This window comes from Pleurodeles waltl, chromosome 4_1, assembly GCF_031143425.1.
Source record: "Pleurodeles waltl isolate 20211129_DDA chromosome 4_1, aPleWal1.hap1.20221129, whole genome shotgun sequence".
Classification (NCBI taxonomy): Eukaryota; Metazoa; Chordata; class Amphibia; order Caudata; family Salamandridae; genus Pleurodeles; species Pleurodeles waltl.
The window spans coordinates 190,626,790-190,641,648 of record NC_090442.1 but is presented as its reverse complement, the minus strand read 5'-3'; the positions used below and the strand labels follow the sequence as shown (position 1 = coordinate 190,641,648).

At 45.5% G+C, this 14,859-nt stretch overlaps 1 protein-coding gene across 1 annotated transcript in view; it reads right to left on the bottom strand.

The window, feature by feature from the left end:
* Positions 1–1,442: 1,442 nt before the first annotated feature.
* Positions 1,443–14,859, bottom strand: part of BID (BH3 interacting domain death agonist) — a 224,321-nt gene continuing 210,904 nt past the window's right edge. The window contains exon 5 of the mRNA XM_069228056.1: positions 1,443–1,941. Coding sequence (XP_069084157.1) covers positions 1,930–1,941 — 12 coding nt within the window. The 3' untranslated portion in view covers positions 1,443–1,929. The remainder of the gene's footprint in view (positions 1,942–14,859) is intronic.

Here is a 14,859-nt window from a genome sequence, read left to right as displayed (position 1 = left end):
TGGTTAAAGGAAGTCCTGTTGAAAGGCGAGTCCATGAGGGACAAATGGACACTGCCTGAAAAATTGATGGACTGTAGCCGAGCATTGTTGCGGATTGGGACACTAGTGTTAATGGTCCATGATGGAATCTGCGGTGTCAAAGCCACAACATATTGGGAACTTGGCCGCGTCACAGCCATCCTGAATGGCCTAGGCTAAGACTGGTCAGAGATAGTCAGGAACACCTGGGAGGACTTGAGCCACCGAATGGTCATGAGAATAGAGCACAAGCAGCCACTGGTATTTCCTGATCAAAGCGCAGAGTGTATTCCTAAATGTTTCTACCTGTTTTTAATCCCTATCGGGGGAGTAGTTGTTAATGTGTTGGGGTTAATTATTTTTGAGACTCCTGCACTACCAAGCTTTCAGGTGATAAGTGCTGAGGTAAAAACTCAGGATCACCTGGGGCAGGGCAGTGGCGTTGTGCAATCTAGTGGTTGACCGGAAGACAGAAGAAGATTTGACGCATGCCCCAATAAACTATTTGTAAAGACATACTTAAGGGTCTCAGTAGCTTTGGGCCTCAGTTGAAGAATCTTGGTACACTGGTTTCGACCTCCAAGGTGGGGAGCTGGAGGTGAAGGACTTTGGCTGCCCTGCGCAGAACTATTACATATGAGGTACTCTCCTCTTATGGAGAGGCTGGGTCAGAAAGTGAGAGGAGACAGGACACAAGGGAATGCTTGTGGGTTTTTTTCAGGGACTTTTTTAATGTTCACTGATCCAAAGATGACCTCCACTGGCCTGATTTTATACTTGACTAGAAATAATTGGAGTAGAAAGCGTGATTCCTTTGAGACCTTTATATTGCTCCTTTTGGAAGAAGGAGCTCCCTCAAGTGCAGATGTTTTTTTCTGGGTGGAAGGGTATTTTTTTGTGCATAAACTCCAACTCCGTGCTAATGCTTGCTCATATTTGTATTATTGCCCTATGATTGGAGCCACATTAATTTATCTCACAGTGCCCTGATCCTACCTGCTACTTGACTCATACACAACAATTTGGATTTTGAGTTCAAACACATACAGACTTCCTGGGCTTTGTCAATGAGTGTATTGTGGTTTTAGTCCTGCCATCATTAATTAATATTTTTTTTTTACATGACATTGAAAGAGTGGAACTCCGATTTTCAAATAACCTGCACATGCTTTTACTGTGTAATAAACTGGATTTAAGATATTGTAATCAATATTTTTTTTAATTCTGAAATAGCAAACATTTGCAAACAACTCTAAAATGAAACTTTTATCTAGTCTAATTAAATGTTTCAACTAGATGCAAGTGCTTTTGTATTTTGCATAATCAGTTACAGTGGCATTGTTAGTTAAATTCAGGAAATGCCATTTACTGTTACCAGAAACTGTGGTGTGAGGACAAACAAGTGAGCGACTGTAAACTATAAGAACCTTTTTTTTAATTTTATTAAATTTAATCAGTGAACCCGCATCTCATAAATTGCATCGAAAATAGTTCTGCATCCGATTTCATTTAAGAAAATACATAATGACTTTGTTTTTATTTTCATGGTCCTTGCCATGTCAACTGTCAATTAACGTAAAAAATACAACAAAGTTCTGTGTTTCCATTGTTCATGTGGCAGCTCCTGGGGTGAACTCGGCTCACAATACAAATGTACCGAAAAATCGATGGCACCAGTAAGACTCGTCACAAGTTCCTTATTACATTTATCAATTCCTTTTGTTGAGTCTGGTTGTAGAAAGCTGGGCAATATCGGTAATGCGTCAGAAAAGCTGGAGTTGTATCAAACTTGACGGAAAATATAACATTTGGTTGGTGCAGTAGTCAGTTTATGAAGCCGCGCAAGCAATGTCAAGCTGAAGGCTTGGATCAGTGCGTCAGACATCCTTTTGCTGCAAGGCTCCAATCCGCTCATACATTGTCCTGTGATGGAAGAAAAATATGAGTTGTTTGTTAGTGATAGCAAAACTATGAGATGAAAAACTTCTTTCAATAACCCTCCAGTAAAAGTAGCCGCAGATTCAAAACTTTACAACACTCCCTGGCAAACACCCAGTATTCATTTTCACTTTTTTTTACGTCTGCTTGTTATGATCTTCGCTCTTTAAAACTTAGAAAATGCAAATCCTTAAGTTCAACAGCAAAAATATGGCTGGTCCTTTAACTTTGTTTCTAGGGGTCAACTCTGTCTCAGAGAGCTCAGTACCAAAGGGATCCATTCTCCTCAGTTTTTTTGTTACTAAAATGTGCTGCCAACCTGGGGGGTCAAGCTAAACCTTTAGACAGTATCCATGCAGGAGAACGATCGTTACAGGTAAAGTAATCTTAACAGCAAGAGTCATAACAATAGTCAGTTTCATAGCAGTTGTTTAATCCTCTGGAGGTTGCAGCTGGGGTCCTGCGCCCTATACATGTTACATAATACATATAACGTTATTGAAAGTAAGATGATATATTCCTAAACAAGACGTGGTAGGGCATCAGCAGGGTATCCAGGGCACTGGCTTACCTTGGTAATGAGCGTCACAGGTAGTTTAGAAGGTGATCTTCTGACTTAGAAGTCGAGGGGCTCCTGCTCGTATTGAAAAGGCACACCGCATCTGGTTTGGGAGGGGGGGGGGGGGCGCTAGAACTCTTGGTCCCAGAGAACCACATTTGACAGTGGCCATTTGTCTGAACAATGGTTCATTTGATGAGTAATATGGACTTATCTCTTAGTTCCCTGCTTTTGATAGGTAATTTCTGTGCAAGACAGAGGGAAGTTCTGGCTTATATTAAACATATTATCCCTTGTAAGTACAGCGAAAATTTCAGTTTTATCCTTTTAGGGGAAATTAAAACGTGTGATTCTTGGACAAGGGTCGCCCACCAAAGGGGACAAAGGACTTCTGAACAGTTCTGCACCCCTTGGGGGCAGAAACCACTGAGCGCTAGGGATCTTGTGTGTGTGTGATTTTTTTTTTGGAGGGGGGGGGGATGTTGCCCCTTGAGGAAGGGTCGCGAAAGGGGGCAATATAATATATTATATGCCATTTGCACCAAGTCAGCAGGGATTTTTTATTTCCTTTGTTATTTTGGGTGTTGGGGGGAAGCGGGCACCCCCTTAGCCAAGGGTCACCCCCCAAGGGGGGGAAAAGCACTGTTGGGCAGTTCTGCCCACTTAGAGGCAGATCTGCCTATTTTTTTTTAAGCCCATCTGCCCCCAAGTGGGGAACATAATCCACTTAGGGGCAGGGATCTTGTGTGTGTGTGCTTTTGCTTTGTGTGGGGGGCTGCCCCTTGGGCAAGGGTCGCCGCCAAAGGGGGCAATATATTCTATGTCATTTCTGCCCCCCTTGGGGGAAGATCGGCCTTTTTATTTTTAGGCCCATCTGCCTCCAGGGAGGGCAGAAGCCACCAAGACGCCAAGGATTTGTATTTCTTTCCTTTGTTTTTTTTTATGTTGGGGGAAGGGGGGTGCCCCCTTAGGCAAGGTTCACCCCCATAAGGTGGCAAAGCACTGTTGGGCAGTTCTGCCCCCCTTCAGGGCAGATCAGCCTATTGGGAGCAGAATCCACTTAGCGCCACGGATCTTGTGGGTGTGTTTGCTTTGTGGGGGTGGGGAGGGGGGGCTGCCCCTTGGGCAAGGTTCGCCCCCCAAAAGGGGCAATATATTTAATGCCATTTCTGACCCCCTTGGGGGCAGATCGGCCTATTTTTTTAGGCCCATCTGCCCCCAAAGAAGCCACAAAGGCGCAAGCGATTTTAAAAGTTTTTTTTTGTGGCGAGCTGCCCTTGGGCAAGGGATTCAAGCACAGTACTGGTGCCCATCGGCCTAATTTGTTTAGGCCCATCTGCCCCCAGAGGGAGGCAGACACCACTAGACAACAGGGAAAATGTCTAAATGTTTGGTGGCAGGGTGTTAGTTAACTGGAGAAGTATTTGCATTTGTGATTATAACAGTTTATTTCTCTTTTTTGTTCTAGTTCAAAGCTTTTGCTTCCTTTGCTGTGGCTCGTTGCGGTTTTGGCAGTGGTTGACCTTTGGTTTGCATAGTTGCATGTTTTAGGTAAGTAAAAACTATTTACTCCAAATTACTATTGCTGCCATGCATGAATAGCATTTTGTAAGTGGTGTACTAAATGCAGGATTGTGTGTGAAATTGTCATTAGATTAGGTCACAATGATATTTGTTTTGTCTTGTGTGTAATTTTCTTTTCTTTGTTCTTTTTAGTGGGATATCATTGGTGACTGCTGTGCAGAGTAGTTGCTGGTGCGTCTAGCTTTTTCAGGCAAGCGAGTGGTATAGGTTTTGAGTTTATAACTTTTAGTGATAAAGCCACAGTTCATTACTTATCTTACACAGTGCTGGTTGTTGGTGGTGCATTTGTCCAGTTACTTTTTGTAGGAAGGATCATGGCTAGCCATTGGATGACTGCTCAGCAGGTTGTTGATGTGCGTTTTGAGTAGTCTTCTGACCATGATTATGAGACTGACTCTGCATCTGAGACAGTGGAGGAATTGCAAGATTCTGGAAGCGAATTTTCTGTCAGAGAGGAATTGTCTGATGATGAAGCAACTCTCAGTGCTGATGAAGGGCCTGTTTTAGAGGAGGACACTGATGTGCCAATGGTGCAGCAGCCAGCGGCTGAAAGGCTTCCGGGTTGCCCCAAACATGGAGCAGCCAGAGTTGCCTGCCTTTCCTGGTCTCCCAGGGTGTAGAGTGAATAGGAAATCTTTCTGCCTGTCAATTTCTTTCAGTTGTTTATGGACGATGTATTTTTGGAAGAGACTGTTGAGCAGACTAATTTGTATGCAGAGCTGTATTTGAGGGACAACGCTGCCAGACGTAGCCCACACTTTAGATCTAGCCAGTGGATTCTCACAAATCTGGAAGAGTTGAAAAAGTTCTTGGGTTTAACTTTTTTGATGGGGCTGGTAAAGGGAGCCATCACTGTCTTCATATTGGTCTACTAATTCCTTGATGGCAATTGCTATATTTCCTGCAACCATGAGTCGTAACCAGTATGAGCTTCTTCTTCGGATGTTGCATGTTGTTGATAATGCTTTAGCCTAGCCACAAGATCACCCTGATTCTGACCGTCTTTTTAAGATTAGACCTGTCCTTGAGCATTTTGAAGATCGGTTTACAGAGATCTATGTTCCAGGCAAATAAATATCTGTAGATGAGTCTTTGGTCCTGTTCAAGGGTCGTTTGGTTTTTAGGCAGTACATTCCAAGCAAGAGGGCAAGGTATGGAATTAAATTGTATATGCTGTCTGAAAGTAGTATAAGATATCTTTATCATTTCCGGGTCTACACTGGTAGGGATTCCAGTACTGACACCTCCTGGTTGTCCGCCCACTTTTGTAGTTAGTGTGGGAATTGTGTGGGAACTTGGTAGACGACTGTTTAACAAAGGTCACTATTTGTATGTAGATAACTTCTACTTATATTTTCATATGTTCAGTTCCACAGTTGGCATTACTGTCAGGTATTCAGTTAGATCCTTTGTGTTTGTAGTTTTGTACTTATTTATAATTAGTGGTTTCTTTGTTGTTTAAAAACAAAACAAAAGTGATAGCGGTGTGAGTGGCGCTTGGCTGGCGGTGTGTGTGGGGTGGCGCTTGGCTGGCGGTGTGTGTGGGGTGGCGCTTGGCTGGCGGTGTGTGTGCCAAATGCAGGTCCACACATTCCCTGGTGTGACTGCTGTATCAGGCATGTGGGCGTATGAAAGTGATGGGCCCTCAAATGGCGATGTCTGTTGATGCGAGTGTTGTAATGTGCTGGGCCCGCGGCTGGCAGCGTGAATAGTCTTGTGCATGTCATGTATGAAAGGTGTGTGAATGGACTGTAAAGCGGTTGGTGCCTTGACGCGGCTCACGCGCTGTGAGTCACTGGTTCCGTTTTTTGGCCTTTCAGTTATTAACAGTGCATTTCACTTTTGATCTACTGAACCATCACTCAACCTAAGTGTGATACTTTTTACAATTTTAGTGTTTGGAACATCACAGAAGTACGTGGACACATCAAAATGATCTATGAAAAAACTACCTGTGTTTGGGGGAGGGGGACACATATTTATGGTCCCGGTGCGGCCTTCATCTAGGAAAACCTACCAAACCCAGACATGTATTTTAAACTAGACACCCCAAAGAGTCCAGGGAGGTGTGGCTTGCGTGGAACCCCAACAATTTCTTGCCCATACTCCTCTGCAAACCTCAAAATGTGCTTAAAAAAGCATATTTTCCTCACTTCTTTGTAGGATCACCGCTCTGGCACAAATTTCCTACCACTCAGCATTCCCCTCAGTCTCCCTAGTGAAATGACACCTCACTTGTGTGGCTCCCCAAAGCAGAGTCAGCCTAAAGATGGACACTGGGGGATCAACGCAAGTAACACCTCCCTGGACTCCCTCAGGTGTCTAGTTTTCAGAAATGTTTGGGTTTAGTAGGTTTCCCTACATGGCTGCTGAGTCCAGGACCAAAAACGCAGGTCCACTGCCAATCCATCCCCCCACCCCCCTCGCAAAAACAGATAGTTTTGTATTTGATAATTTTGGTGTGTCCACATAGTGTTTTGGGGGACTTCCTGTCGTGGGCACTAGGCCTACCCACACAAGTGAGGTAACATTTTTATCGGGAGACGTGGGGGATTGCTGGGTGGAAGGAAATTTGTAGCTCCTCTCAGATTCCAGAACTTTTTGTCACTGAAATGTGAAGAAAAAGGTTTTTTTTTTTGCAAAATTTTGAGGTTTGCACAAGATTCTGGGTAACAGAACCTGGTGAGTGCCCCAAAAGTCACCCCATCTTGGACTACCCTAGGTGTCTAGTTTTCGAAAATGCACAGGTTTGGTAGGTTTCCCTAGGTGCCGGCTGAGTTAGAGGCTAAAAGCCACAGCTAGGCACTTTCCCAAAAAACATGTCAGATTTTAATGTAAAATTGTGATGTGTTCATGTTGCATTTCCTGTCGCGGGCATTAGGCCTACGCACACATGTGAGGTATTATTTTTATCAGGAGACTTTGGGGAACGCAGAATAGCAGAACAAGTGTTATTGCCCTTTGTCTTTATCTACATTTTTTCCTTCGAAAGGTAAGACAGTGTGTAAAAAAAGACATCTATTAGAGAAATGCCCTGTAATTCACATGCTACTATGCGGCCTCTGGAATTCAGAGATGTGAAAATAACCACTCCTTCTCAGCACCTTATCTTGTGCCCATTTTGGAAATACAAAGGTTTCCTTGATACTTGTTTTTCACTTTTTATATTTCACCAAAGAATTGGTGTATACCTGGTATAGAATGAAAACCCATTGTAAAGTGCAGCTCATTTATTGGCTCTGTGTACCTTGTGTTCTTGATGAACCTACAAGCCCTATATATCCCCTCAACCAGAAGAGTCCTTCAGCCGTAACGGTATATTTCTTTCAAAAATCTGACATCACAGGAAAAATTAGCAGAGTAAAATGTGGAGAATTCTTTTTGTTTTTTTCACCTCAATTTCAATATTTCTTTATTTCAGCTGTTATGTTCTGTACGATAACCTTGTAGGATCTAATCAAATGACAACTTGGTGAATTCAGAATTTTGTCTACTTTTCAGAAATGTTTAGCTTTCTGGGATCCAGCATTGGTTTCACACCCATTTCTGTCACTAACTGGAAGGAGGCTGAAAGCACAAACAATAGTAGAAATGGGGTATGTCCCAGTAAAATGCCAAAATTGTGTTGGAAATGTGGTTTTCTGATTCAAGTCTGCCTGTTCCTGAATGCTGGGAAGATGGTGATTTTAGCACAGTAAACCATTTGTTGATGCCATTTTCAGGGGAAAAAACACAAGCCTTCTTCTGCAGCCTTTTTCCCTATTTTTTTTTTTTAAAACAAAATTTTCACTGTATTTTGGCTAATTTCTTGGTCTCCTCCAGGGGAACCTACAAACTCTGGTACCTCAAGAATCCTTAGGATGGTGGGAAAAAAAGGACGTAAATTTGCCGTGGGTATCTGAAGATGTTTAGAGCTAGGAATCTGGGAAAGGTTGATAGAAGCAGGTAAAAAGAACTCAGTCTTTTCTATGTTACCTTTCATCTAGGACATGCATGAGCTTATGATGGATAGGTACTGGGCTACAGTGTCCAAGCTGAATGCTCTGGTGATCACAGGATACAACTGTTTATCTTCCAAGTACTGGTATTAACTACCAGCTTTGGGGAAGATTTATCTCCCCACAAGTTCAACATTCAAGTTGAAAAGTAATGAGGCAGGGATGGAACCTTGCAAAAGCCCGAAACGAATGCTGTAGGTTCTGATGTAGTGACCAGTGTTAATTTATAGTGTTCTGTTCATCAGAAAGTCTTCAAAACAGATTAGCGATACGTCTTTGATGTCCACTTGATGGTATAAGGTATGCCAAAGGATGTTATGGTTGATGGTATTGAAGGCTGCAGTTATGGGCAAGAGTTTTACCAAGCAAAGTTTGTTCTCAGCTATGCTCTAAAGCATGCTGTCTGTGTATAACCATATCTATATCCAGACTGGCGCAGTTTCAGTAACTCACTTTTAGGAATGAATCTCTGTAGTTGTTTGGCTCAGCATTTTTCATGTTATTTTGTATGGTATGGGCATGGCCTATTTCTGGTACAACTGAAAAAAGTCCAAGAAAGGAATCTATTATTTTCAGCCATAAGGACATTGGTATGTTCTTTGGCAAGGTACAGTGACATCAGATCTGAGGTTTCTGGAGAAGTCTTGGTGGGAGAGTTGCCTATTCTCAAGTAAGTTTCAGAGATAATACTGAAGGAAGACAATTACACAGATGCTGCTTTCTTGGTAAGAGGAATAATTTCCTTTTTCTAGTTGGAGTGTGATAATTCTTTCCCTTGCTTTCCAGATATTGTGTGAGGAGTTTTGGCCAGCCTGCTGCAGTGGCAGGAACGATGGCTTTGTGGGATTCATCATGAATGATTTTAAAATGTTCACCTTATGGGACATTCTAGCCAGGGAAAGAAAATCTGCCTAGCAGTAGAGAATGCCCTCGAACCATATGAAGTTAGTTGGAAGCCCTTCATACAACTCCTAACTCATGAGTAAAGGGAACTTTCATGTCCCCCATAGTTGGCAGTCAGTTTATACCCTGTTCAAGTACGGACCCTCACTTTAGTCAGGATAAGAGAGTCACACTCCTAAGATAACCCCTGCTCGCCCCCTTAGTAACTTGGCACAAGCAGTCAGGCTTATCTTAGAGGCAATGTGTAAAGTATTTGTTCCCACACATACAGTAATATAGTGAAAACACTAAAAACGGACACCACATAAATATTGGCTATATTGCTAAACTTATCTAAGTAACAAAAAGACCAAAACAACACAAATCCAACATACACAAGCTAAGATACGAATTTTATAGGACTAAATCCCAATAAAGCACTTAGAAACACACTAGTTCCAACTGGTGCTATTACGGCGTTGTGACAGAGTCGTTCCCAACAGTCCGAGGCCACTCACGGGGGAGTGCGGCACCGGTCACGGTGTTACCAGGACTCCAGCTACACCGTACCTTAGAAACTAGGCAGAGTCAAAGACGTGGCACGGAGTTGGGGAGGTGAGGCGTTGCTGGAGCCGGTGCAGTGTTGGTTCCGTACTGCTGCGCAGGAGGTGAGGTGTCAGTTCCTTACTGCTACACATGGGATGTGCAGAGTTTATTCCTTACAGAGGCAGCGGACGTGAGGCAGTGGTGAGGCGTCAGTTCCTTTATGATCTGGCACGGTTGATGAGACCAGTGCGTAAAGACGCAATGAGGCAACTTTACGGTGTCACGGTCATGAATTACGGGCAGTGGAATGTGCGGCAGGTGATGCCGCACCGCACATTGCAGCCGGCTGCAATGTTAAGACCCTGTTCCCTGCTGGGCCGGTGGGAGGAAACATTGATTCCGTCCACCCCCCTCCCCCACCCCCGCGCCCAGCCGGGAACTCAAATTAGGGCTTGGCGGGGATCAGGCTGCCTGTGTGGCCTGATGGCAGGATGACTGGCGGGCAGCCTCCGTAGCATGCCAAAGTCATAATAGGGGCCTTTGTCTTCTCCAAAGCAGATGCAGCAACTGCAGTTCAACTGAGCAAAGCACACACAGCCAAGGGGCAGTACTCCTCCTCACACGTCTTCTGCTCGTCTCCTTGTCAGATTCTCCTCTTGATCCAGAAGTGTTCCAATACTTGTACTCATTTCTGCCTTTGACGTAGGCAAACGTCAAGGGAAAGTATTTGTAGTGCACAACACCCTGCCTTTCCTGCGCTGGTTCTGGACACACACTAGGGGGTTGGAGACTGCATTTTGTAAGGACAGGCACAGCCCTATATTCAGGTGCAAGTGTCAGCTCCTCCCACCACTTTAGCCTAGGAAGACCCATAAGGATTTGCAGGGCACACCCCAGCTCCCTTTGTGTGACTGTTTAGAGTGAATTCAAAACCAGCCCAACTGTCATCCTGATCCAGATGTGTATTCCACAGCCAGGCAGAGGCACAGAATGGTTAAGCAAGAAAAAGCTCACCTTATAAGTGGTATTTTCCAACACACAATTTCACTAAAAGATGTATTTTTAAATTGAGTTCAGAGACTTCAAACTCCAAATCTCTATCTGCTCCCAATGAGAAAGTACATTTAAGAGATATTTCAAGGCAATCCCCATGCCATGTTAACCTATGAGAGAGATAGGCCTTGCAATAGTGAAAAATGAATTTGGTAGTATTTCACTATCAGGATATGTAAAACACACCAGTAGATGTCCTACATTTTAACTACACTGCATCCTGCCCATGGGGGTACCTAGGGCCTACCTTAGGGGTGCCTTACAAGTGTTAAAAGGGAAGGTTCGGCCTGGCATGTGGGTGCACTTGCCGGGTCAACATGGCAGTCCAAAACTGCACACACACAGAAGGTGCAATGGCAGGTCTGAGACATGCTTACCGGGCTACTCATGTGGGTGGCACAATCAGTGCTGCAGGCCCACTAGTAGCATTTGAGTTACAGGCCCTGGGCACACACGGTACACTAAACTAGGGACTTACTAGTAAATCAAATATGCAAATCATGGATAACCCATCATAATCACAATGTACACAGGGAGCACTTGAACGTTAGCACTGATCAGCAGTGGTAAAGTGTTTAGAGTACCAAAACCAGCAGAAACAAAATCTAGCACACAGTCAAAAATACAGAAGGCAGAGGCAAAAAGGCAGGGGGAAACTACGTCAAGGATGCCAGGTATAACATGTGTCCTTCCTTCAGCTGAGATAGGGGGGCACTACCTAACCTAATGGGAGTTCTCATCACTAAGGTGGAAGAATCTAGAAAGACCAATAGCATTGGCGTGTTCTGTATTAGGGTGGTGTTCCACCGTAAAGTCTATTCCCTGGAGGGAGATGGACCACCTCAACACTTTTGGATTCTCACCCCTCATCTGCATCAACCATCTGAGGGGCCTGTGGTGTATCTGAACCTTGAATTGAGTCCCAAACAAGAAGGGTCTTAGCTTCTTCAGCACCCAGACCGCAGCAAAGGTTGTTTTCTCAACTGCGCTCCACCTCTGTTCCTTGGGGAATAACCTCCTGCTAATGAAGGCTACAGGCTAGTCTAGACCCTCTTCAATTAGCTATGCTAGAACTGCCCCCCACACCATGATCTGAAGCGTTGGACTGCAAAACAAATTCCTTAGAGAAGCCTGGTGCTGTCAGCACGGGTGCTGTGTACATAGCTGCCTTCAGAGCATCAAAAGCTATCTGGCAAGCCTCATTCCAGATCACTTTTTTGGACTGCTAAATCTCGGTCAAGGGTGCAACAATGGTGCCATAGCCCTTGACTAATCTCCTGAATAACCGGTGACACCTAAAAAAAAAAAAAAAGCTCTCACCTTTGTCTGGGTCTTGGGGGGTTCCCTAAACAGAATGGTGTCAATCTCTGGTTGTAGGGGTGCCACCTGGCCGCTCCCCACCTGATGGCCCAAGTATACCACCAACCCCTGCCCTATTTAGTACTTTATGGCCTTAATAGTGAGACCTGCCTTCTGCAGGGCCTTCAACACTTCCCAGAGGTGCCAAAAGTGATCCTCCCAGCTGGAGCTGTACACTGCATTGTCATCCAGGTAGGTGGTGCAGAGATCCTCCAGCACAGCCAAGAAGGTTCACCAACCTCTGAAAGGTGGCAGGGGCGTTTTTCAACCCAAAGGGCATGACCCGGAATGAGTAGTGCCCCTCTGGTATTAAAAATGCTGACCTCTCTTTGGCCCTATCAGTCAAGGCAATCTGCCAGACGTTAAGTCAAACTTACTGGGGAACTTGGCGGCTCTGAGCCAATGTATGAGCTCTATCAGCTCTGGGGATGGGGTGCACATCAGTCTTAATGATGGTGTAGAGCCCACAGGAGTCCACAAAGTACCTGAGTTTAGGGGTGGCATCTGGGGCAGCATCCTTCAGGTCCAAGACCACTGGGCTGACCCAAGGACTGCTGGAGAACTCTTATTACCCCTAAAGCTAGCATCTTGGAGACCTCTTCCTTGATGCTGGCTTTGACCTTGTCAGTCACACTGTAAATTTTATGTTTCACAAATGGACTGCCCCCAGTGTCCACATGGTGAGTGCACAAATGGGTGACTCCTAGGGTCAAGGAAAACAGAGGCAAACTGTCCCAGCAACTGGCGACAGTCCCTCTGCTGTTCCAGGGTCAGTGTTGGGGAAAGGTTCACATCCTCCACAGACCCATCTTGCTCATTGACAGACAGGAGGTCAGGAAGAGGTTCACTCTCCTCCTCCATTCCATCATCTGTTGCCAAAAGCATGGTCAGTTCAGACCTCTCAAAATGTGGTTTGAGGCGGTTCACATGTATGACCCTCAAAGGGTTCCTTGGAGTCTGAAAGTTCACCATCTAGGTGACATTACTCTTGCACTCCACCACCTCAAAAGGCCCAGTCCACTTGTCCTATAGAGTGCGTGGCGCCACTGGGGCAATGACCCACACTTTCTGGCCAGGCTGAAACTCAACCAGAGTGGCACTCTGGTTAGACCATCACTTCATATCTCCTTGGCTTGCTTCCAGGTTAGCCTGAGTGAGTTTCCTGAAGCGCAGTCTGGTTTCGGAGGGCCAGCACATAGCTAAATACATCCTGAGGGGGGCCTACTAGGAGCTTTCTCCTATCCTTCCTTCACCAGGCTGAGAGGTCCTACTACAGGGTGCCCGTACAACACCTCAAAGGGGCTATAGTCGGGTCCCTTTTGCTGTACCTCCCTGTTTGCAAAGAGAAGGCATGGGAAGAGGACGTCCCACTTATGCATCATGGAGTCTGACAGACCCACAATCATGCCTTTTAGGCTACGGTTGAACCTTTCAACCAACCCATGTCCTTGGGGATGATAAGGAGTGTTGAACTTGTAGGTCACCCCATACTTTTTGCACAGAGACTTCAAGTATACGGATGTGAAGTTGGTACCCTGGTCGGATAGCACCTCCTTGGGGAACCAACCCCATGCGGGAAAAGATCCCCATCAATGCCCGGCCCATCACGGGTGCTGTCACTGACCTCAGAGGGACAGCTTTCGGGTACCCGGTGGCACTGACCACCAGGACGTACCTGTTGCCCATGGCTGCTGTCGTGGGGCCCAAAGGCCCTATATTGTCAATCCCCACCCACTCAAAAGGGGTGCTCATGACGGGGAATGGTTGGAGGTAATTTAATCTCCCCTCACTCTTGCCAATTGCCTGGCAAGTCTGGTATTACCTACAATGCGCATTAGAGTGCCTTCACATTTGGGGCTAGTAAAAGTGGGTGACAATCCTCTCAAATGTTTTGTCCTGCCCCAAATATCCTGCCAAAGGTACATCATGAGCCAGACCCAGTAGGAATGTTTTGAAGCATTAGGGTACCACCAGCACTCGGACTGCTCCCTGCTCAGCAACCTTAGGCTCACTATACAGGAGACTATTCTCCCAGAAGATCCAATGTGATCCAGATCCCTTGCTAGCCGCCTGTTGCCTCAGACCCTCAAGAGAAGGGCCTGTCTTCTGCGCCTTACAGAACCCCTCTCTGGTGGGAACTTCTTCATGCTGCCAATGGATCAGCTCAGACACATCCGCCACTTCGCCCACCTGCTCCCCTGTAGGTTCTGGGGTGTACCCCCTCAGGTTCAGTCTCCTCCCAGACCGTGGTAACTTCTGGGACGGGTTTCCCACACCTCCTGCTCCTCCTCTTCCTGGCAGGCACCAGGGCCACTCTTTGAGGCTCCAGGTCCTCCTGATCACACTTACTGGCTGCCAAAGACCGAGTGGTCACACATGCCCACTCAGGCAGACCCACCATTTTCAACTGTAACCTGCGTTCCACCTCTTGTCAATGGGAATTCTCCAGATCGTTTCCTAGCAGACAATCAACAGGCATGGTTGGACTCACAGCTACCTTCAAGAACGAAACATCCAAATAGAAAGATTGTTGGAATAATGTCTGAATCCAGTGCTCCGCATTCCCTCGCAATAGAAGAGCATTCCTGGTAAAAAAGAGACACAAGGAGGGCCTGCAGATTTCTTTGTCTGTTTTGTATGTGGTGGTGAGAAGCATCAACTTTCCTGGTGCCTCTTGGTTTTACAAACATCAATATAGTTTTTCATTACTGTGTTTCCCCAGCACTGGGGAGCTACACGCAAAACCTTTGTCAAATCCACTGATCCCAGGCCTGCATCCACAAACCCGTCCATTACTGCACATGACCCTCACTAAACATAAAGCCAATCTTTTATGCGCCCTACCACTCACACAGACACACGCAGTGAATATACATGCCTTAACACATTTTTAAACCTGCCACTGTGACATATCTAAAAACA